At 39.9% G+C, this 23,075-nt stretch overlaps 2 protein-coding genes across 2 annotated transcripts in view; both read right to left on the bottom strand.

The window, feature by feature from the left end:
* si:ch211-196i2.1 (collagen alpha-1(I) chain) overlaps positions 1–5,992 on the bottom strand; it is a 115,859-nt gene extending 109,867 nt beyond the window's left edge. Inside the window, exon 1 of the mRNA XM_041970730.1 lies at positions 5,691–5,992. Coding sequence (XP_041826664.1) covers positions 5,691–5,805 — 115 coding nt within the window. The 5' untranslated portion in view covers positions 5,806–5,992. The remainder of the gene's footprint in view (positions 1–5,690) is intronic.
* Positions 5,993–8,626: 2,634 nt separating this feature from the next.
* The window catches only part of cacna1bb (calcium channel, voltage-dependent, N type, alpha 1B subunit, b), a 216,873-nt gene continuing 202,424 nt past the window's right edge, over positions 8,627–23,075 (bottom strand). The window contains exons 51-53 of the mRNA XM_041969681.1: positions 21,042–21,306; positions 14,017–14,240; positions 8,627–12,694 (exon numbers count right to left, since the gene is read on the bottom strand). Of these exons, the coding sequence (XP_041825615.1) occupies positions 12,134–12,694; positions 14,017–14,240; positions 21,042–21,306 (1,050 nt within the window). The 3' untranslated portion in view covers positions 8,627–12,133. The remainder of the gene's footprint in view (positions 12,695–14,016; positions 14,241–21,041; positions 21,307–23,075) is intronic.

Genomic DNA, 23,075 nt, shown 5'->3' on the forward strand with positions numbered 1-23,075 from the left:
TGAAGAATTTAAACACCTCAGGAGTAAGAGTCAACCCCATTAAAGTGCAGAAGACGGAGCTATAAAAGTGGGAAAGAGAGTGAAGACTGGGACGAAAATATGGCATCCATGTTTGCTTTTTGTGGATGTTTTCAAAACTGGTGAATGTTAACGACTAACAATCACCACAGTCAGCTAACAATACCGCAATCAGGCGATTATGTAACAATTCTCACAGACATAGCTGCGAGCCAGACAGCTGAACAGTGGGGTGAAGCATCCAAGATGCTCAGTGTAGCCAAGGAAAGCAGCAGATTCAAGGGGCAATATTGTTTTACAAGTGAATCTTTTTATACCTGATACACCGTTGCTCCAGGTTTGGGAACAAATGCAGCATTTTTCCATTCTAGACCCAGGACCAGTGCTGACACGAGCAGCATCTGTGTCTCTGGTTTCATTTGTTAAAGAATGCAGTATTACAGAAAACAAAGATGTTACTTTCATGAAGGACCTTTTCTTTGGAAATAGACCCTCCATATTCCTGTTGGCAGGTTCAGCATGTACATCTTGCAACACCATGTGCACATTTTAGCTCATTTAGTTAAACACAAGGAAGGTGTTTGACATTTGCAAGTTGAAAAGAAATGTTCTGCACGTGGACTGGACACAGTCATGTGCGTCAGCACGTTAGCTGAACCACAGACAGAACGGCCTGGGACAAAACAACTACATCATTAAGTTGCTGCTTCTATATTAGTTTGTCTTCAGGCTCTATGTGGTGTTTAAGCAATGGGACTCACACTGAGCAGTGCAGCTACAGTCATTACTGAGGTAATGTTGTAAATGTTAAAAAAGTTAGAATAAAAAGACTTTTCTTTTTAGTCATCCCTAACACCAAACATCTGAGGAACTTTGTCTGGACACTTTCAACCCACTCCATCTGCCATCTGGTTCCAGTTGCCTTGTGATGAGATTACAGAGACGATGAGAGGTTCTGGTCCAACATGTGGTCTGCACCTCTCCCTCTCCATTCTTTGTTCACACAAAGCTAACCACAAGTTGCGACCTGATCCGCACCCACAGCCACACCGATGACCCAGTCTCTGTTCACTGTGGGGAATATCGTGCACACCACAGCACATGTGAGCCTCTGTCTGGTTAAAGGCTTGCTAATGGGCTACAGATTAGCTCACCAGGTACTCAGGCCCAAAATCAAGTTTAATTGAGCACATATGGCTGGTTATGTATCTGGCGTTATATTGGCAATGACATCATGAGCTCAACCTGCTGGAAGCACATGAGCATATCGCCAACATGGCTGGTGTAGTTTTGTAGCTTTTGTTCTGGTTTGACTGCAGGGTATCATGATGTGACGTAAGTGCACAGCAAAGCGAGCATGAATAATAATGATTCTCCAACAGAGAGTGTTAAAGACAAAGTAAACAGAGCAATGAACCCTTGTACGAAACATTTCCATCTTTCATATGTTGATCTGATTGAACTGATTGGCACAAGAGAAACGTAAAGGTTCATAATCTTGGAAGCATGATGTGCTAATCCTCTGATCATTTCATGACTGTCTCTAACTTTAGCTTTCATCATCCAAGGACCAAAGACATTGAATACGTTATTTAGCTGAAACGTGTCATTTTGGAGATATCTTCAACTGGTTCTCAATGTGGAAGATGAAAAAGCCTCTGAGGCCTCACTGCAAGCAGGACAATAACTTTTTGAAGTTGGATAATCTAAACCACATGTCATCCATGGTGCATATGACTGAGAAATAAAAAAGGGGTTTTACAACTATTTCTGTACATCCACAGATCCCCCAAATAACCAAGGTGTGCATTAGAAATGCATAAAGGACTCAGTGCCTCTTGATGATTAGACTGCCTTTTGTACTTCTGAAGTGACGAGATTAGAGATGCCGAGTGTCACATCTTTTAGCATCAAAACACTTTTCCAAGCAGCTGTTCTGTATCACCTCAGCGATTACACAAAGCTATTCCAGACACATGGAGAATCACAGCTGGAGATGTTAGTTTGAAGGATAGATGGATGACAGGAATGATAGATGGATGTATTGGAAATGGCAGAAAAGCCTAAATTCAAGCAGCTGTAAAGTTGTTGGTATGAGGGTGCACCCAAAATCTTTTTCTTTTACTGCTTTCACTTTACAGTGAGTTGAAGGAAATTCTAGAGTAAATTTTATTTTGTTAGATATCAAAACCTGGACTAAAATCACTAAAGCCACCTCACAGCTAAAACACGTGCAAAATGTGATCAATAAAAGGTCTACACCCACAGATGTATGACTGTGCTCATGAATTCCATGAATATTCCTATTAGATTAGTTTCTTCAAGTTGATCCTGAGAGCAATGCTAGAGAAAAACACATACAATGGTTCATCCTCTGGGGAGAATGACTGTGCATCAAAATATCTGGTTCTGAGTGCAAGTAAAAGGGTATGATGTTTGGTGGACATTTGACACATTGGAGAGAGTCTAAAATGTAAGGGGGTTATCTTCTAAGGAGCCTGGACGCACAATATTTAGAGCAAGTATGTGGACTTGTTGGTTTGAAAATGACTGATTTTCATCCTTTACGGTTTGTGATCTATGACAGCTCCATGGTAGCTCAAGTCTGATGGAAATCTAACATCCGCAAAACTGAAATTAGATCAAATTGTTAAAATATTTAACAAATTTCAAAGTATCAGCTACATGTTTTTCTAAATTAGCATTCTTGTGTCCTACATAACGGAGTAACAACCTCCAGAGACTCATAAGATGGTAAATGGTCTGTACTTATATAGAGCTTTTATTCAAAGCGCTTTACATGTATGCCACATTCACCCATTCACACACTAATGGTGGAAGCTACCATGCAAGGAGCTCAACCACGACCCATCAGGAGCAATTAGGGGTTCGACGTCTTGTTCAGGGACACCTCAACATGAGCTCTCCGGGCCGGGATAGAACTTGCAACCTTTGGGCTACAGGATGACCCCTCTAGGTGCAGTGTGTAATAAAATTAAAAGGTCAGTGACAGAAAAATTTAAGATATTAAAAACTGTCTTTCTACTGTTTTCTAAATCCCTTTACTAAAACAACCATTACGGTTATATTCTCTCAGAATGAGCCATTTATATCTACTTGTCGTGGGTCCACATACATGGCAGCTGCCATATTTCTGCCACAATTTTTACTATGGTGTCTCTCAATGGACAAATAACTGTATTTGAAATGACAACCCTCTGAGCTTTAAAACTGCAGCACCGGCTTTGTTTGATAGGAGCTAGAGCACATCTGGGATCAGTAATACCTTAAAAAGTTCATAGAATAAGACAATGCTGAAGTAGTTACCTGTAGTCCAGTCATCGCTGCACCTGAGGCCACTGGATCCACTCGCAGATGAAAACATGTTAATGTCTGGAAGAATTTAGCCTACTTTTAATGGTGCAGCCCCATTTTATTTTTCAGAACTTCCAAATCCATATGAACCATCTCGCTCATTTAGGTTGGCTGACCAGAAGCTTTTTTCTATATTTCAAAGACTAAGTCAGAGGTGACGGAGCTTTTCCAGTTGCAGCTCCAGACTCTGACACCACACATATCAGACAGGCTTCTTCAACCCAGAGTGAGCATTGATTGTGATTTGATTTGTTTCTTGGACTCCTTCATTACTTTTGTTGCCATTTTATTGTGTGTTTTTTACTAAATTTTGTCTGTGGCTTGTATTTAGTTTTATGTTTTACAGTGCAGCACTTTGGTGAGCATTGTTGTTTTTAAAGTGCTTTATAAATAAAATGCTATGGTACAATTACAAAATGTGAGTTTCTTCAGTCATATGGAATCATTTTTTTCAAGTAAAACTGGTTGATCTTGCAAAAGATGGTTAGATGGACTGCTGAATAATCCAATTAAGATGTTATGTGTAAGTGTAGGTCACTGGCTGTGGAGCAGATATGTCATCTCCAAAAATCTCAACAATGTAGTCTGCACCCCTTCACATCAAAAGAATCTGACCGGTTAATCTGACCCAGTCTTTCCTGTGATGAGGTGAGTGTGAAAGAAAACACCAGTTCTGATCTGGGCAAGTTGATCCATATCATGTCCAGAATTGTGACAAGTCCAAATGAAAACAACTACGTTTATCAAAACCTTTCATTTGTGTGTCCTTAGGTGCAGGCAGAGAGTACCGGGTTCCCGAAATCCTGCACATTGGTGGCCATTGCCATGTAAAATAACCCATAGCTGAAGGTGCTGGATTCAGGTGTGGGCAGGTTTTCAACTCTTGGAGTTTGTCATTTATAACATACTGTGTCAGAACCTTTTGAGTGAACTGAAACATAACCTCACATCAGATCTTTCATGGTATCAGTAATACCCAAACGAGCCAAGTTACAATCCGGAGCAGGAAAATTTAATCACAGAGAAAAAAAAAAACAGTTTCACTTATAAAAATTCTTTGGATAAACCAATGAAAACATTAAACTTGAGGCAAAATTTGTCTTTACTCTGAACTCTCTTGGCTGGGTTTTCTAGTCTCAAACATCCCATCTTGATTTCCAGTGGAGGATCGAACATAAAGATGACCATCATGGCACATTTCTGGCGTGTGGCTTGGTTCCAATCAGTCTCCACAAGTCTTGGATGCATTAAACAGTTCAGAAACACCATGTAATCCAAGAACATGTGCACTGTCAACAGCACCGTTGAAACCAAGAAGATTTAGACAATGCCAACGCCAACGAGTAAGCAGGTTGTGTCCTGAAAAATGATGCTTTAATTAAATAAGTCTGCTTGGCACAATGAAAGCATTCCATGTGATTTTCTAACTCTGGCAGACTTTTGGATCCCATGTGTGTTTCATGCAAACCAGAGAGGCCAAACAACTCTTTTGGGTCATGTAAAAGATATTTTACATCAAGCAATTCACGTTTCTCTTTAGCTTTTGGACAAAATGACAGTAAAGCATTTCACAGTGTGACCAACAAATTACCAAGAGGAATCAGCTTTTTTTTAGGATAGCGGAGTGTCAAATTTATAATTACGCTTTGTGGATGCTGAATAAATATCTGCAGGCCTTTAATTTGCATTACAAATGTCCTCAGAAACACACTCGCTAATTAGTGTTTTCTTCTTGGAGAAGCTGTGGGAGTAATTTGATAAACACTATTAAATGTAATTGCCCTGAAGAGCAGCCTTATTGCCTCATTGTGGTCTGTTTAAGCCTTCCCGGCCAGCAGAACAAAGCTGTTTGCTCAGTGTTTTGGGTTTGAAGAGTGATGAGAGGAGAAAAGGGCAGCATTACAGGTTGGATGAGAGGAGCTGTTGAGAGTTGGAAAAGTTTTATGTGGATTTAAGCTGCACAGAACAAATTATGTAATGCAGTCCAGCTGATGATGACAAATTAATATCAGTCTGGGGGGATTTCAAGAGTGATGCAGCTTTGCATCAGCAGGTGTGGCGTGATTATGGAAATCCCATCACAGGTACAGGAAACTAGATCTCTATGTCAAATAAGAATGGGTTATGGTAGATATTATATCTTAAAACCATGTTTATTGATTAACATAGTTTTTTATCCATACGAAAGTACCAGAAAGCTTCCTAATTTGAACAACTAATGCCCTAATATTTACCAAGGAGGCCCCCCTGTCGTAAAAAAACACGCTCTGTGAGGCTCCACAGGTGATTTCTCTTACCTGTTTGCAACATCCCGGAACCGGATTCTTCTCCGAAATCCCCGTCAGGTGAGGCAGTGCCCATCCTCATTACCACGATGAGGCAAAAAGTCCATTTTATCAGCCAAATCAACATCTCATTCGTTTAATCGTGTTTGCATTAAAGAATTTAAACGCATGCAAACTTGCGCAAAGTGTTATTAAAGCGGTATCAGGTCCATCTAAAGAGAAATCGAAGTAATTCGCGTTGCTGGTGGCCACTTTTCTGGTGGTTCTGACTAAAAGGGGGTAATTAAGTTATCCTCTTCACCTCCTTTCGTCTCCCTCAGCCGGCGGCAGCTTCTTTCCTCCTGCAGCTGCATCACATCACCGAGCCGCTGAACGGTCCAACAGAAGCCACGCCCCTTTCTTTGCAATGCGGACCAATTAAAACCCAGAAAGTCTTCCACCCATTCATCTCATTCCCAGATTTTTTGATGGGAAAGATGTGCTGATGGGAGAGAGTGTGCATGTCAGAGATCAGAATGCAGGACATGTGTTGGCTTTTAAAAACTGAAAAATGTTAGAATTTGTGAAAATGCTGAGATTTAATCAGTGGAGATGAGGTGACTGTTGGGTAAATGGGAGCAGCCTGGTCGCAAAGGCAGGCTAGCTGATAGGAAAGTTAATTCATTTTGCACGTTTTTTCTAATGATCAATAAAGGCAAAACTGACATAGTGTAGCTAAAGGTCCAGCATGTAATCACACAAAATTTATGTCTCAAACAGCTTCTAAACAAAACGTATCTGTATCTGAGGGGGGAAAAAAGCAAAACAAATTGTGATGAATTTGTCAGTAAATACTTGAAAAAAACAACTAGCACCTGCCTTGTTATATTTACTGTAGTCATTCAAAGTGAAACAGGGGTGGATTTAGATATTCTTGGGCCCAAGACAAAACCCAGCCATGGGGCCCATCTTTATTTTTCACTGCTATTCAGTCCTTATTTATCTTTTATCTAATAAATGTTTGTAGTTTAATTTTTTTCCAGTAGTTGTCACTGCCAAACTAAACCTGTTTTCTTGCCATGGAATGGAAAATCGAAGTCTGACAGATGCTTTACACTCACAGTTAACTTCTTTCAAGACTAAAGTCTTTTTTTTCCATTGTTTTACCCCCACTGGCCTTTTTATTATGTACATCTTGCTAGTACTGGGTTGGACCCTCTTCTGTGCCTCCAGAACTGCCTTAATTCTTGGTGGCACAGATTGAACAAGGCGTTGGAAACATTCCTCAGATATTTTGCTCCATATTGACATGACAGCATCACACAGTTGCTGCAGGTTTGTCGGCTGCATCCATGATGAGAATCTCCCGTTCCACCACATCCCAAAGCTGCTCTATCGGATGGAGATCTGGTGACTGTTGAGGCCATTCACCAGTGAACTCATTGTCATGTTCTAGAAAGCAGGTGGAGATGATCTGAGCTTTGTGACATGGTGGCATTATCCTGCTGGAAGTAGCATCAGAAGATGCTACACTGTGGTCATAAAGGGATGGACATGGTCAGCAGCAATACTCAGGTAGGCTGTGGTGGTTAAAAATGATGGTCAGCTGGTACTAAGGGCCCAAATTCTGCCAACAAATCATCCCCCACACCATTACACCACCAGGAGCCTGAACCATTGATGCAAGGCAGGATGGATTCATGATTTTATGTGCGCTATACCTCGCCTCTCTGTTGGACCACTCTATGCTGGTCCATTAGAGGTCTTGAGACCCATCCACCACCCCTAGCTGTCAGCCTCTTTCCAGATGTTTTGGATCTTTGCTCTATTCTGTCTTTCCCCACATTCGAGATGTGTGAACACTGTGCCTGAGTTATTCCACCTGTGTGTCGGTCTGAACTCTTTCCAGAGTGAAGGGGAGGTCGTGCAGCTCAAGTCTTTCCCTCAACTCCTGGAGGTTGCTCCTGGAACTTGGACTCTCCAAGCTGTAAATCTGCTATTTTGCTTTTCCTGGACATCTACTGCATGTGTTTCCAGGCAGGAAAAAAGGGATCCTTAGCTGCATTTACTATCTTCAGGTTATCACCCCACAACCCCCAGTTCAAGCTTTACTACACTATATTCATGCTCTGTACCACTTGTGCAAATTTTTTATCTTTTTCTTTGAGAAATAAATAAGGATTAGGCTAATCGCTAGCAGCAGCATTCAATATGGAAATGTAAAACAGAATTAAATCCCAGCCAGCAGTTGTAACAGGTTTCCATGCAGTCTTCAGACATCTACTGTACATGGTGCAGTTTCATAATCATACATCTTTATTCAATGACTCATATTCATACAAAACCTATAGATACAGTCTGAATGACTGTGGGAGAGACAGTCAAGTCACAGCTCAGGCAACAAAGGATTCAGTCACTCCAGAACCTCTTTTCTGAGACAGAACCTCATTTTCACTTTGTGGTTCTGAAAGATTTTTTTTTTATTAAATACAGTGTGCATTTAGATAATCAGAAAGTACAACCACAAAATAAATGGTACAAATTCTGGACTTTATAAATAATACAATCCCTCTTTTTTTCTGTTTCTTCCTCTTTTTTTTTCATGTACATGCAATTTTCTTTTCAGAACATGCAGACAGGACATGTCCAGAGAGGGGTGAGGGGGGATGAGGGGGAGGCTGTTGAGAAAAAACTTCATGTTCTGATCATCACAGGCTAATTGGAGGTCCTAGCTTTTAAAAAAAAATGATTCCATTAAATTATGTAGAGATTGTATTTAGTTCTAGAGATCAGCTTGAATTTCTCCAACATGGCTGCTTACAAAGAAATGCCAATCTACTGTTGCCTTGACAACCAACAAATCCAAGCCTACAGTTAAAGCTCATTGCTTTAAAGTCTAACAGGTTTTCTGTTAGATGCATCAAAGAGAAACGGCAAAAGTATGAGCCTTAAATCCAACTTTTAAAAAAAAAACATACTTGTTAAGAAACTTGTAGAGGCACACAATAAGCATGACTTTAAAAAGATACAAAATTAAAAAAAATAAATTAAAAAAATTAAAATCAGTACCAGGAAACATGAACTTTTTCTTTGACTATTTTGTTTTTTTCATTAAGTAATCAAGTTAAGGACCGCAATATTTACCTCCTTACCAGTTATGTTGCTATTAAAACCCATAAAAAGACCAAAATCAACAATTGCGCAATATTAAAAATCACTTCTGTGTAATATGAGCCACTAACTGATTATCAAAGCTAAACAAATGAGTCACATTTGCCTCATTTTTCAACAAAAGCCCAACAGTTACGATGAAAATTTGCTCTTGTTAGGATGCAAAATCCAAAACAAGTTACATAAAATCTACTGTTTCCTTGTTTTGAGTTCTGCATGAGAAAAGCAACACAGAGCTGCTTCAGGGAATAATACACCAGATCATCATTAGTTTTTAATCCTGTTATTTTCACTAAGAACCACAGATAAAGTAGACGTGTGTCTTCATGACCATGAGAACAGTATTGTGTAGTTAGGTTGTCAGTTGTACAAAAAAATATCAAATTTCTGAAGAAATTTTAACGGATACCAAATATCGCTCGTATGATGGAAGAAGTAGGAGGGGAGAGGACCCAATCTTTTAATGGGAAAACTGACAAGGAAACAGGAATTCGATGATACAAGGGCAGCCATGATGGAATTTTTTAAACTTAGACCACCAGCCTTTATAAGGAAGCAGGAGGGAGGAGGCACAAAAGACACATATTTTAGCATGTAATTGTGTGTATCACATGTTCTCACAATGTAATATCGAGCTGTGTGTGTGTGTGTGTGTGTGTACTGTGAAGCTGGTTCATTAAATGTAAACTATGTATCACTACATGCGATAATCTATGAGTAGTGTATTTCAGTCACAAAAATCAACTGATTTCAGACTCGGCACAATCCTCGAATAAACAATTACTGTTCAAAAATTGTAAGTTGTACTAAAAATATTCTTGAACTGTGAGCAGCAGCAGGGTCTGTCGAACACACAGACATCATTTTCATTATTCTGCTGTTTTCTATGTAGGTTTTATGGCAGGTTAAAAAGATCCCTCACATCCTGACTTGAAGAGAAAGACCTGTCAAAAATTAATGGTAGTCAAAAAAGTCAGCGGTGGGTGCACTGTGCTCTGAGGGGATTTGAGAGAAAACCATACGTCCTGTTGCAATGACGTTCATATTGAGTGAAAGAAGAAAAAAATGCCTGTTGATGTATAATCTGCATATGTACAGGAGATATTGTGAAAAAAGCTTGTTTGAGAAATTTTGAGTAATTGTGAAGGGCAAAGACAGAAAAATGCCCTTTCAGACACAAAAAGTTTGACTGTTTGTCAACCAATTGAAAGTATACCTAAGTTACAGGGCTCCAGAGTGGACTTGGTTTTTCATCCATTTTGCCAAAAGCTGTTTAATTTCTATAGGAGAAATTCAGCAGTTACTTTTAGTTTTTATAAACACAGTGCTGTTTATCACGTCTCCTGATTGAGCCAAGATAGAAAGGGACAGAAACATGTCGATTTTGGTCTTTCTTTGGGATTTATTAGTATGTATATAATATATAGATATATAATATATATCTCAAAACAGAAACAGCATACTGTAAGCCTTATATTGTATGGTATTGTAAATCTTCAGCCCCGTGGGAGTTGGTGACCGGTCGGAGCACACCCTGCATGTTATGTTATCCCAGCAGGCTAACTGGCATTTACAATGACATTTGGCACTGTGCAGAATTCTAACAAAGACAACAAGACTTGGTTAGGTCAGCCTTTTACGGGAGACATCACACCTCAACCACTAAATCACTTCATCTGAACAATCTGATCCTCCCACTAAAATGTTTAAAAAAATACAACTTGACCCATTTCAGTGGAACACAGTTTTATATTTAGAGTACGTGTCGTGCAGTCGACCCACCAACCACAAAAATGCCCAGTGTTTCACATAAATCAGCTTCGATATCGTTTTGTGCCCCAGTGTGTGTTGCCAGTTAACTGTACATCTATTATACATGATCATTTACAAGTTTTCATACACAAATGTAAAATTTGGTCACAGTCACACTAAAGCCTGAACCTGGAGATTCCAGACGGTAAAGCTACAGGGCAGATGAAGTGTCGTCTTGTTGCATAGCCCTACATTTTAATCAACAGTCATCTGCACCAGTACAAGTCTTTATTGTACCTGCGATACTACATATTAATGTAACTTTCACCTACAATACTGTTGGATCAAAGAGACGAGAAGGAAGGAAACCTATAAAATACGGCAAATATCAAATAAATACTGCGTGCTTGAGGAGGCAGGGGTTTCTGTGTTTGAGATCTTTTTGTTGTTGGTTATAATCAAAAAGAATGGCACTTTTCCCCAATTTGGAGGCCCTTTTTTATAATAGACTGGCAGTATATCGAAAGAGAAAGGCAAATGCTTACCACACACTCTTTAAAAGTACAGACAAATGTTTTGACAACCCTATCATGCACTACATTGCTTACTTTGGATGAATAGGACTAATTCTGGCTTATCTACCACAAAATTAATTAAATTATTTCCTTTTTTTGCATTCTGTTCTTTCAACCAGATTCAAACAGAAGTTTTGTTTCTTCCACTTTTTTCCGAGCTGTGTTCGTTCTTTGCCGCATATCCACGTCCATTTGACCCACAGCCGGGCTGCATTACATTGCAACACATTGTGGTAAATGAGGCACTTAGTATTCAGCCACTAAAATGTCTAAAAAGAGTCACTCTGGTTCTACGTGCACTCAAACAATTTACATCTTGTACAATTTACAAAACATGTGAACAGTGAAAACTCGGCTCTAGTTCCATTATGTAATTTTTGGATTCTAATTTCTGTGTTCATCAGGTGTATGGCAGTATTTTAAGACCTGAATGAAACTAATTTTGCTCACCTACTCTGGCAACAATAAGATAATTTGAAGAAATGATGCAGAAAAAAAAATGGAAAGAGAAAACTAATTTGTGGGGTGAAACCTTTTTACTTGTCTTTATAGCAAACATAAACAAAATGAGACAAACAAGATTAAAACTGAGTTGTGATCAGCCATAATATCAGAAATGACACAGTTTAGAGCTTCACTTAAAGAAAGATTTGGCTTTTTTCTTCTGCTCCACTGAATTTACTAACCAAGGCAAGATTGTTAAGGGTCTTCAAATGTGCTATAATTTCAGTGCAAATAAAGGGGGTAGAAAAAGTTCTTTTTCCTGTAAAGAGGTTATATTAAAAGAGTAATACTACAAAGCTGGAATGATCTCTAATCCCCTTTCACAGCACTTTTCATAGACTTTTACCTCCCTCAGCATCAGTCGACCGGCCTTCGACTGTACAAGCTCAGTGTAGCTGACACAAGCGCTCAGCAGACCCTCCAAGCGGCTACGCTGGCGCTATTAGCTGACTCTCCCCTAAGGTTTCTGCCGTGTTAGCACCAGTCGTCTTCCTCTCTCTCCCTGAGACTTCCTGTTCCTCTGTTTCCTGGCCCAGAAGCTGAGTTGACCCCGAGGGTGAAGTGATACCCGTTAGGCACGCCTGCTGTCCGCCCCTGTGAGGCGGGTGCTGTGGCGGGTGCAGCAGCAGTTCCCTGTGAGGCTGAGGCTGTGGTGGAAGTGGCGGTTCTGGCAGAGCGTCCCCCTCCATGGCTGCTTACAGCGTCCTGGAAGTCCTCTGTCTCCCCAAGGCGAGCCTGTTGAGTGGAGTCCACCTGGTGCCGGTTTAAATTAGGGTCCGAACCTATGCAGGTAACAGGTATCGGGGACTCATCGTGGCCCACGTGTGTGCGGTCGTGCTCTGAAAGGCCCCGGCTGAAGCGAGTCTGATGTCCTGTTGTAGCGGTGCTGGCACTGGGTGGGACTGCTGAAGAGGTGGCGGTCTTGTAGGCCACGGCGGGTCGAGGTGTGAGGGGCGTCTGCGGGAGCTGCCTGCGACCTCGGCCCGGTGTGTTTGTGCCAGAGGGCAGGCCACTCTTAACCCCACTGATACCCTGCTGGGGAAAACAAACACAACCACGACTTAAAGTCTGTCTTAAAACTATAATTAGTATTTTATAGAGTAAAATTATTTCACCAAGAACTCTTCTTCCAGTCATTTATATTCCAGCATCATCTTTATTTTTTTAACCTTAAAGCTCCTTAAGCTATAAAGCTATAAAGCTCCTCTTAATAATCTCATTTCTTTTTATTTCTTTATTAGTGTCTATATGTTGTCTTGGTGGACCTGACAAGGGCAAAGGTACAGTAAATAGTGGCAACAGCCTTCAGTTCTGAACACAATACAGGTGTCGAATTGATTTTGTAGGCAGACCTGTAAAAACACTGTTACAATAATCAAGCCGACTAAAGATGAAAGCATGGACGAGTTTTTCCAGGTCTTATTGAGACATCAGATATTTTACCCTTGATATAGTCTGAAGGTGATAGTAGGCTGATTTTGTTTTTTGGTGATCAGTTTTTGCATTATTTATTAGTTTTTTGCATATTTTATGTGCAGGGGGAAAAGCAGAACATCTCGTACATTATACCAACAAAAGCAAAACACCGTCTACTCCGATACCTGCCTCCAACTCCCTCCCTACACCCTCACTGTGATGGAGTCAAGGCAAAGAAACACTGGAAAGTAATTATACATAAGCATATACCCACATACACTATCTCACAGAAGTGAGTACACCCTTCACATTTTTGCAAATATTTTATAATATCTTTTCATTTAACAACACTATAGAAGTGAAACTTTGACGAACAGAATATCAAAGTTTAGTTTTTATAGTTTGGTGTTCTGTATAAAAGTTTCATTTCTATAGTGTTGTCATATATATATATATATATATATATATATATATATATATATATATATATATATATATATATATATACACACAAAAGTATGGATGAAATGGACCATAAATATTTACAACATATTAGGAATTTTCTGTAATAGCTTTGACCAGCAATTGATGTTTCATGTTTTCACATAAGGTAAACAGGCTTTGAAAAGCTCCAACTGCGCAATATCCAGGTAGGAGAAAAGCCATTCCCTCACTGACAGTACACATGGTGGTTTCCAGCCTCTAAATTAACATGAATTCTAAACTATTTGAGAGGTGAAAACTTTGGATTTTGTTGTAAACGACTGATGTTGCCTTCATGTTATTCTTTTTTTTTTTTTTAAATAAAATAGCTAGTGTACTCCAGTGCTTGTGGCTTACTAATGAAATTTTCACCATTTGGCTGCATTGTTTACAACCCAACATGCTGGAATACAAAGTGAAAAACAAACAGACTGAAGAGTAATTCAGATGTAACTCACCTGCTTGAGGAAGCAGGAGTCCTGACCTTCTCCTGGAGATGCGGATCGACTGGGTCCGGCTGACCTGGCATGGGACTGCTCCCTGCTGCCATAACGCTCGCAGGAGTAGTAGCGCTGCTTCTCCCCGGCCGAGGAGTGGTGCCTCCTCTCGTGGGGGCGACCGCGATCCCGCTCCCTCGCTCGTTCTCTAGACAGCCCTTCAGCTGAAGGATCTGTGAATGAATCTGTGGGATGTTATCAACATGTTAAATTAGACTGAGCAGGTAGAGATGAAAGAATAAAGTAAAGCTGTCTTAAAAACAAAAATCGCCATTACCTTTAGCAAATAAATTAATAAAAAAAGAAACAAAATGTAGAAACAAAATTTACTTGATTAACTGGAGCAAAATAATTGTGAACTCATCAACTGAAATCCACATTCAGCTTTTTGCTAATAGAGCTGTCATTGATTTTAATCACATTTACAACTACAATATTTAATTTTCGTTCAATTCTAATTCAACATATATAAGATTTAATGGTCAACAATCAAAACTATGAGTGTCTTGCATCTTGTGCATAAATGTGTTGAAATAAGACAGCTTTTAACTGATGTTTCTAAAGTGAGTTGAGCTCTTTCTTACATTGTCTAATTCAAGTGCATTAGTACAATTACAAGCATGTTAAGATATAGTTGTGCACAGACACATTCCCACAGTAGAGGGCAGAACATAAATTGATTAAAAAAGTGTTGCATGAAAGCAAAGGTAAGTTTTAGAAGAGAGCTATAAAAAAACAAGAAAACTGAGGTTTAAAATAAAGGATTAAATGAGGAATACAGTAGAAGTCACAGGAGAAAAGCTATAACACTAGATTTTTATTTATTTATTTTTTGTCCTCATGCGTCATGTCACTAAAGTATGTTTTTATTTATTTTGCTCACTTTTTATTAAAATTCTTTTTATTTTATTTATCATTTTAATACTGATTTTATGTTTTTATGGATTTTTACTGGAAAGCACTTTGTGGTTTTATCACCAAAAAGCACTATTTAAATTCATATTATTTACTCATGATATTGTTACACAGTTTTTTATTCTGTTTATGGTGTATGACAGTTTTCTGTGGTTGTATTGAAGTTGAATCTTTCACCTGCTGCAGAGGTCATAAAAAAAGTGAGAAATAAAAGCTGACTAGTTAATATTAGGGCTGTGAAATAGTCAGGATTTGAGGTGCTGACCTTTCAACCTGAACGTCTTTAGTTGTATTAATGTGAAGTGAACTCTGGACAAGTTCATATAAAGTGCAAACTTACGTAACACCGATGAGCATACTCACTCTTGTCACATAGCCATGTATCTGATATATATCTGACCTAAGACCATTAAGTAAGTGAAACAAACTGCATTTAAAGGTTGGAACTGAAAGTGCCACCACCCTCAAAATATCAGATATGTGCTGCTTTTAGGGGAAAAAAATAATCTGATTGGAATCACTTCAGCCTTCTAATCAAATGAAATAAAAAAAAGTAAAAATTTTATTAATTCAAAAGGGAAATCATAAAAATAAAAACCATATGAGGCAAATTACACACTTTATAAAACTCTCTATAAAACTGCCTCATGTTTCTGTTTACATTGACAGACTATCCCTACTTTTTTTTTGAAGAGTGGCTGTATTTAATTAAATTAATGCAAAATGACTATTTCTGTGTGTAACATTCTCTCTTAATCCTGGGCACATAGAATAAAGGAAAGCACTGTAGTGAAATTATTTCCCTCAGCATTGGAATAATTCCAGTTTTCAGGTTAAAACAGCGTTGACAGAAACACAGAAGCCTATTCATCATGATCTGATGAGTCACATCTGCTACACGCTTTGAGCCATGAAACTCTCTCTGTCTGTCTGTGGTGCTGGTGTTCTTCTATCTCACCATAACGTAACTATAAATCCAGAGTTAGACCTGTCCACTGTGGCCTTTTATCTTAGCAATAAGACCCTGCTGCAACCCCTCATTGTTGACACAAAATCCAGCCTGCCACCAGCTTTCAGGCTCTAATCGCTCTGGCAGATGACCCCAAATGAGAAACAAAGACTGTGACTGTGATCTTCTCAAGGATTTTAGTCTGTCATGTCTCGCATTTAATAATATCTTATGCATAAAGGTTTCTGCAATTGATTTATATGAAAAAGGTGTAAAATGACACTTATTTGATTGGCCTGGAAAATAAGTATCACTTAATGAAAAAAACTGAACACAGGTTTGAATTTTCCCAGAGGGCTTTGGGGGAGACCTCCAACATGTTGAATATGAGTTTAAGATTTAAATCTTTGGCCATTAAGGAAAATCCCTTCTAGAGGTGTAAACCCAGCACCTCTCATCAAATAACACCCTCCCCACAGTGAAGCATGGTGGGGGCAGTATCATAGTGTGGGATTGGTTTTCCTCTACAGGCTTTTTTGACACTCCATCCAACCACCATTTCTTCCTCATGTGGATTTTGCTGCCTCTTAAATGAAAGAGACAAGACATCTACTGCAATTTAGAAACATATGTGGCCCATTTTTCCTAATGCCACTTCTAAGAGGCATAAGGATGGAAGCATGAGTTGTACTTAAGGATATGAATGAATGAATGAAATGAATGAAAAATACTTTATTAATCCCAAAGGGAAATTCAATTATTATGAACAAATGACGTAATATAATTTTTAAAGTGAGAGGACTTATTGTGAAAAGGTAATAATTTATCTAATCCAACTTAAAGGAACTGGAGCTGTTTTTCCATCAAGGGAAGTAGATGTTCCTAAATATACAACCAAGATACATTTTCATGCAGATGACACATTGTTTTGTTCATCTGACTACTACTCCTTTGACAGCCCTGCAGTCTCAAGTTTTTATACAATCCAAATTCTATAAAAAGTTGCAATGCTGTGTAAAATGTAAATTAAACCAGAAATCAATGATTTGCAAATCTCATAAACCGATATTTATCCCCAATGAAACATAAACAATAGATGAGATCTAGAAATGGAGACATTCGACCTGTTTTGTTTTGTTTTTTCTTATCTGGAAAACATTTTTTGGGAGTTAGGGTTTTAAATGCTAACATTAATTATGTGCAACTTTTTAGTTATTTGTTGTTGTTTTTTTAAAGCCCAGAAGTGCAGGTGATACCTCCCTTCTTTCAGTTGAGCATTCAGAACTCAATTAACCAAATATGATGAAACTGAAATTATGTTTCCAATATTTCAAATATGAAATTGTGTTTCTCCTCTGAATAATGGCCAAAACTTAAGAGAACAAACTCGTTGCCTGAGGCTGAAACCAACCAGACTATTAAACATTTAATTATATGGAAAATGTTATTATGAAGTAACATAATATGTTTTACTTAGATGAAAACAAAGTATGTATTTGGAGCACACCTCAAAACGTGCAAATGGAGAAGAAGAATATCCAAGAGTACACAAAGAAACACTATTAGTAATGCAAAAATAAATGATATATGAGATAAAGGAGTGCAGTTAATTTTTACCATAGAAAAAAAAGGGAGCTCTCTTTCTAAAAATAAAAAAATGGCCTGAAACCCAACTTCACAATAAAGGAACCACAAAGACAAGTATAGATTTGCAACTGGAGGAGGATAGAGCACAGCAGAGCATACACCTTTGGACACATCCATAAATCCAGCATCATTGCAGATGCAGCTGTTTACTGTTTGATTTCAGCTTGGTGTTGATTGGTCCAAAGTAACAAAGTATTTTGGGCCCAGAGAAATGACAGCATCCAACACAGATGGCCTAATCCAGCTCAGCGATGGCTGGCAAATGCTCAGTTTCCCATCTCATGCTGGAAAGTGTTGGTGGCCAAAGATCCACTTGGATGTGCACCAAAATAGTTTTTGTGGAGTTAGTATCTCTCTGTAGCACAGGTCCACAACCACGGCATGAATATACCAGGTTCTTTTCTTTTTTTTTTATCATTTTTAGGAAGCACTATCTGATGATGTTCCTACACAAGAGTGCACTATTTGCAAAAACTACCATACCAGATAGCCATGACAGGTTTTTGTAATCAGTCACAGGTGTCTTTTTTAATCACATTGATTACTCTGCATGTCTGTGTCTCATTAAATCAAATTTTTACAGTAAGAAGAAATTGTGAAATTATGAATGTAAGAAAATATTTAATGCTTTCTATTTTTTCTAGTTTCCCTCTTCTATCACTAAATTCTGTGTGTAGGTATACAAATAGGTCAGTAAATTTTATGAGGAATTGCTTTTACATACTCAGATCAGTGTGGGAGCACACTTGATAAAAAGGGAGCCCTGCTTAGCTCACTTTTCATCAGCAATTAGGGAAATTGCCCCTGAAACAGTCAAATGTTGATGGGTGATGACTGCTGAGGCGCCATGTTTGTTCATTAGGTGGAAGTTATAATGTGTATTTGTATGAATATAATAAAAAATAATCTGTCTTTTATTATTTATTTATTTAATTTTTTTGGCACCGGCAGTAAGGGATGCAATCAAGCAGAAAAAGGAGTCCTATTGGGCCTTTTTGGCCTGTGGGATTCCAGATGCAGCTAATGGGTATCGGCGGGCTAAGCGGAGCGCAGCATCAGCGGTTGCTAAGGCAAAAACTCGGGCATGGGAGGAGTTTGAAGAGGCCATGGAGAATGACTTCCGGACCACTTCGAGGAGATTCTGGTCCCCCATCCGGTGGCTCAGGAGGGGAAAGCAGTGCTCCGTCAACACAGTGTGCGGTGAGGATGGGTGTCTGTTGACCTCGACTCGGGACGTTGTGAGGCGGTGGAGGGAATACTTCGAAGACGTTCTCAATGACAACCAACACGTCTTCCGATGAGGACGCAGAGTCTGGGGTAGCTGGTGCTGGCTCTCCCATCTTTGGGGCTGAGGTGGTTAAAAAGCTCCTTGGTGGCAGGGTCCCTGGGGTGGATGAGGTCCACCCAGAGTTCCTTAAGGCTCTGGATGGCAGTAGGGCAGTCTTGGCTGACACCCTGCTGCAGCTCCACGTGGACATCAGAGACAGTTCCCCTGGACTGGCAGACTGGAGTGGTGGTCCCTCTCTTCAAAAAGGGGGACTGGAGGGTGTGCTCCAACTACAGGGGGATCACACTCCTCAGCCTCCCCGGTAAGGTCTATTCAGGGGTGCTGGAGAGGAGGGTCTGTTGGATAGTCAAACCTCAGATTGAGGAGGAGCAGTGTGGTTTTTGTCCCGGTTGGTCCCGGAACAGTGGACCAGCTCTACACCCTCTTCAGGGTCTTTGAGGGGGCATGGGAGTTTGCTCAACCAATCTACATGTGCTTTGTGGACTTGGAGAAGGCATTCAACCGTGTCCCCCGGGGACTCTTGTGGGGGGTACTCCGGGAGTATGGAGTGCTGGGCCCTCTTGTATGAGCTGTCCGGTCCCTGTACGACCGGTGTCAGAGCTTGGTCTGCATTGCCGGAACTAAATCAGAATCGTTTCCAGTGTGGGTTGGACTCCGCCAAGGCTGCCTTTTCTTACTGATTCTGTTCATAACTTTTATGGACAGAATTTCTAGGCGCAGCCGAGGTGTTGAGGGGATCCGGTTCAGTGGCCTCAGGATTGGGTCTCTGCTCTGCAGATGATGTGGTTCTGTTGGCTTCATCGGGCCGTGATCTTCAGCTCTCACTGGAGCGATTCGCAGCCGAGTGTGAAGCGGCTGGGATGAGAATCAGCACCTCGAAGTCCAAGACCATGGTCCTCAGCTGGAAAAGGGTGGAGTGCTCTCTCCCAGTCTGCAATAGGGTCCTGCCCCAAGTGGAGAATTTCATGTATCTCAGAGTCTTGTTCACGAGTGAGGGAAGGATGGAGTGGGAGATCGGCAGGCGGATCGGTGCGGCGTCTGCAGTGATGCGGACGCTGCATCGGTCTGTCGTGGTGAAGAAGGAGCTGAGCCAAAAGGCAAAGCTCTCGATTTACCGGTCGATCTACGTTCCTACCCTCACCTATGGTCACGAGCTGTGGGTAGTGACCGAAAGAACAAGATTGCGAATACAAGCGGCCGAAATGAGTTTTCTCCGCAGGGTGGCCGGGCTCTCCCTTAGAGATAGGGTGAGAAGCTCGGTGATCCGGGAGGAGCTCAGAATAGAGTTGCTGCCCCTCCACATCGAGAGGAGCCAGATGAGGTCGCTCAGGCATCTGGTTGGGATGCCTCCGGGTGAGGTGTTCTGGGCACGTCCCACCAGAAAGAGGCCCTGGGGAAGACCCAGGACACGCTGGATGGACTACATCTCTCGGCTGGCCTGGGAACGTCTCGGGATCCCTCCGGATGAGCTGGTGAATGTGGCTGGAGAGAGGGAAGTCTGGGTTTCCCTGCTTAGGCAGCTACCCCCTCGACCCGACTCCAGATAAGAGGCAGAAAATGGATGGATGGATATTTTTTTCAGACAAAATCATCTAATGACATCAATTTTAAATATTTTGTATCCCAATTGTTGAAAGATTATGTATCGATTGGTATTCCTAGTATTTAAGGTCTGAGAGAAGAAAGAGAGCCAGTCCCTCAGAAAGGCAGATTTTTCTTGAAAACCTCTCAACTCTGTGTAAGATAGAAAGGCCAACATATAAAATCCCTTTCTGCAGGACAGCAGAAACTCCTTCATCTGCAAAACCCAATCATATAACTTTAATTCTCTAAAGAATTTTGGCTACTATGTTAAGACATCTAAGCGATGTAGTAGAATGGATCGGCTCACCATTTGTTGATCTGTTAAAGTGGTACCAAGTTTAAACATGTATTTTATTCACTGCAGATTTATACCAAAGTATTAAAGTTTGTTAGCATCCTAAAATAGCTCCTTGTTATTGAGTTTATGCTATTTTTACAGCAATGTGACAAAAGCCCTGAAATTTTGAAACATGATGAGTAAAAGCTATGTCCAGCTTTTTCACCTTTTTGAAGCACAAGTTATATTTTCCAATGCATTTCCAAGATACGGTCTTTGAATGTGTGAATCCACCTGCGATAATTAGAATAAAAAGGATGTCTCACCGACAGTACTGGAAGGCTGCACTGATGCAGATTTATCCAAAGACTTTTGCTTCTTGTCTCTGTCCTTGTCCCTACGCCGATGGCAGCGGTGGTGGTGATGATGGTGGTGGGCTCTGTCCTGTCCTTGGACCTGTCCTGGCCCCGTAGAAGACTGGGCCTGACCGACACGCTCCAGGTCATACTCTGTTAGCCCGACTTCCTGTTGGTGGCGCTGTGGCGTCAGCGAGGACGCTGAGCGTTTTATAGGACTGAGGTCAACAATAGGCTGAAAGGGGGAAGATAAATGTACAAAAGTGTGATGAAAAAGTAAAGCAGATAGCAGACAGTGGTGGTTTACTTGTACTGGATCACGACGCACAAATGACACAACCAGCGACTAGCAACCTTTTTGTCTAAAGGCTGACGTTCAACCCCTTCTTCTCTAGGCACAGATGTTGGAAAGTTTGAGAAGAATAATCACACAAATCTCTGATATTGCATGAACACTTACCACAACAGAACATGATTTATAAGCAACACACATCTCTGCTTATCAGCAGAGAAAAGGTGGGGGAGTGACATTGAATTTCACTTTGTTCTTTTCCAAATGGTCACAAGTTCACTCATAAGTTTAATTTTGTACTAATGTAACCCCATTTCCTAAAAAGTATGGACACGTTGTGAAATGTAAAATAAAAACGATACAAGAAACCTGTAAATCAGTTAAAACTTGAAAAAAGTTCACAGAAATTTACTAAGACATTTGCACTGGATTTTTTAAACTTGAAACCACCAAAATCAAAAGACTCAGAATGAAAAAACAAAAACAAAGCATGGAGCTTCTTAAAACTATGATAGATGGAAACAGCTTAATAATAGAACTGGATGTAACAAGACCATCCCATTTATAATCACCTGAAATCAAGCTAATGTACACTGGGCACAAACATAGCTTGGAAACTGGGGTTATAATAGCAATCTGGTGTATTCAGCTGGCTGGCTATGTACAATGTCATCCATATAGTCTGTTAAAAGACACTGCTGAAGCCTGCTTTTCCATCTGTTTTTCCAAAGATTCTTGGAATCAAATTTAAAGTGAGCACACTGTAAATTAAATTTTAATGACTAAAACATATAACATGCAAAATCAAAATGATTCTCTAAAAAATACATCTTATGTTTACACTTTACACACTGTCCTAAATATTTTGGAAATGGGATTGCTAATTCATGCATACATATTGATTAGTGGATATTAAAGGAATACTCCACTAAAAACTGTTGTAAATGTTAGATACTAAATGCTAGAAAGCAAACGTGCCATGACACTGCTTCATAAAATAAAATACTTTCGTATTACCTGCAGATCCACCAGAATTAAAATCTGTTTAGTTGTTTTGTTTTGCCCAAAGACAAATGCATTACACTTGCCTTTGCAGTTTAACATGGAAATGCTATTTAATACCAAGAGTGTCTTCTTTTCCAATAATATGCCCATTAGTTGTATGTTCAAGCTGGCATATTACAACTAGAATTTCACTAGAATAATACACAACCTCTAGTGTTCCTAAGAGCAACTGTGTTTGAAGTGTAAAAATTGGGCCCATGAGGGTGATGGTCACATTGAAAAATATGCTGTAACGTTTGTGTTTACATGTAACCTGTGCAACCAACAAGCTAACATTAATGATGGTGACCATCACATTGCAAAAGAATATATTTTAACTCTGACCTGAACCAAATAAAATTATTATCAACCAGAAAGTGTTGTCGTATCACTTACTGAAAGTAATCCAGATGTTGCTATCAAAGTTGTTTCACACAAAGTTCTATAGTTAACAAGGCAGTGAAATGAACCTCTTTCATCCACTAGAGTTGCTATTTTTTCACACTGGCCACATTTTCAGATATGTTGAAATTAAAACAAATATTTGCAAGTTTGCTAATGTTAGTATGTTAACGAGACTAATGTAAACATGATATATAACTCGTCTTTAAACTGGCCTGACCCCACTTTGTATTAGTTATTGGTTTTGCCCGCCATCCTGTTTGAAA

This window comes from Melanotaenia boesemani, chromosome 19 (genome assembly GCF_017639745.1).
Source record: "Melanotaenia boesemani isolate fMelBoe1 chromosome 19, fMelBoe1.pri, whole genome shotgun sequence".
NCBI lineage: Eukaryota > Metazoa > Chordata > Actinopteri > Atheriniformes > Melanotaeniidae > Melanotaenia > Melanotaenia boesemani.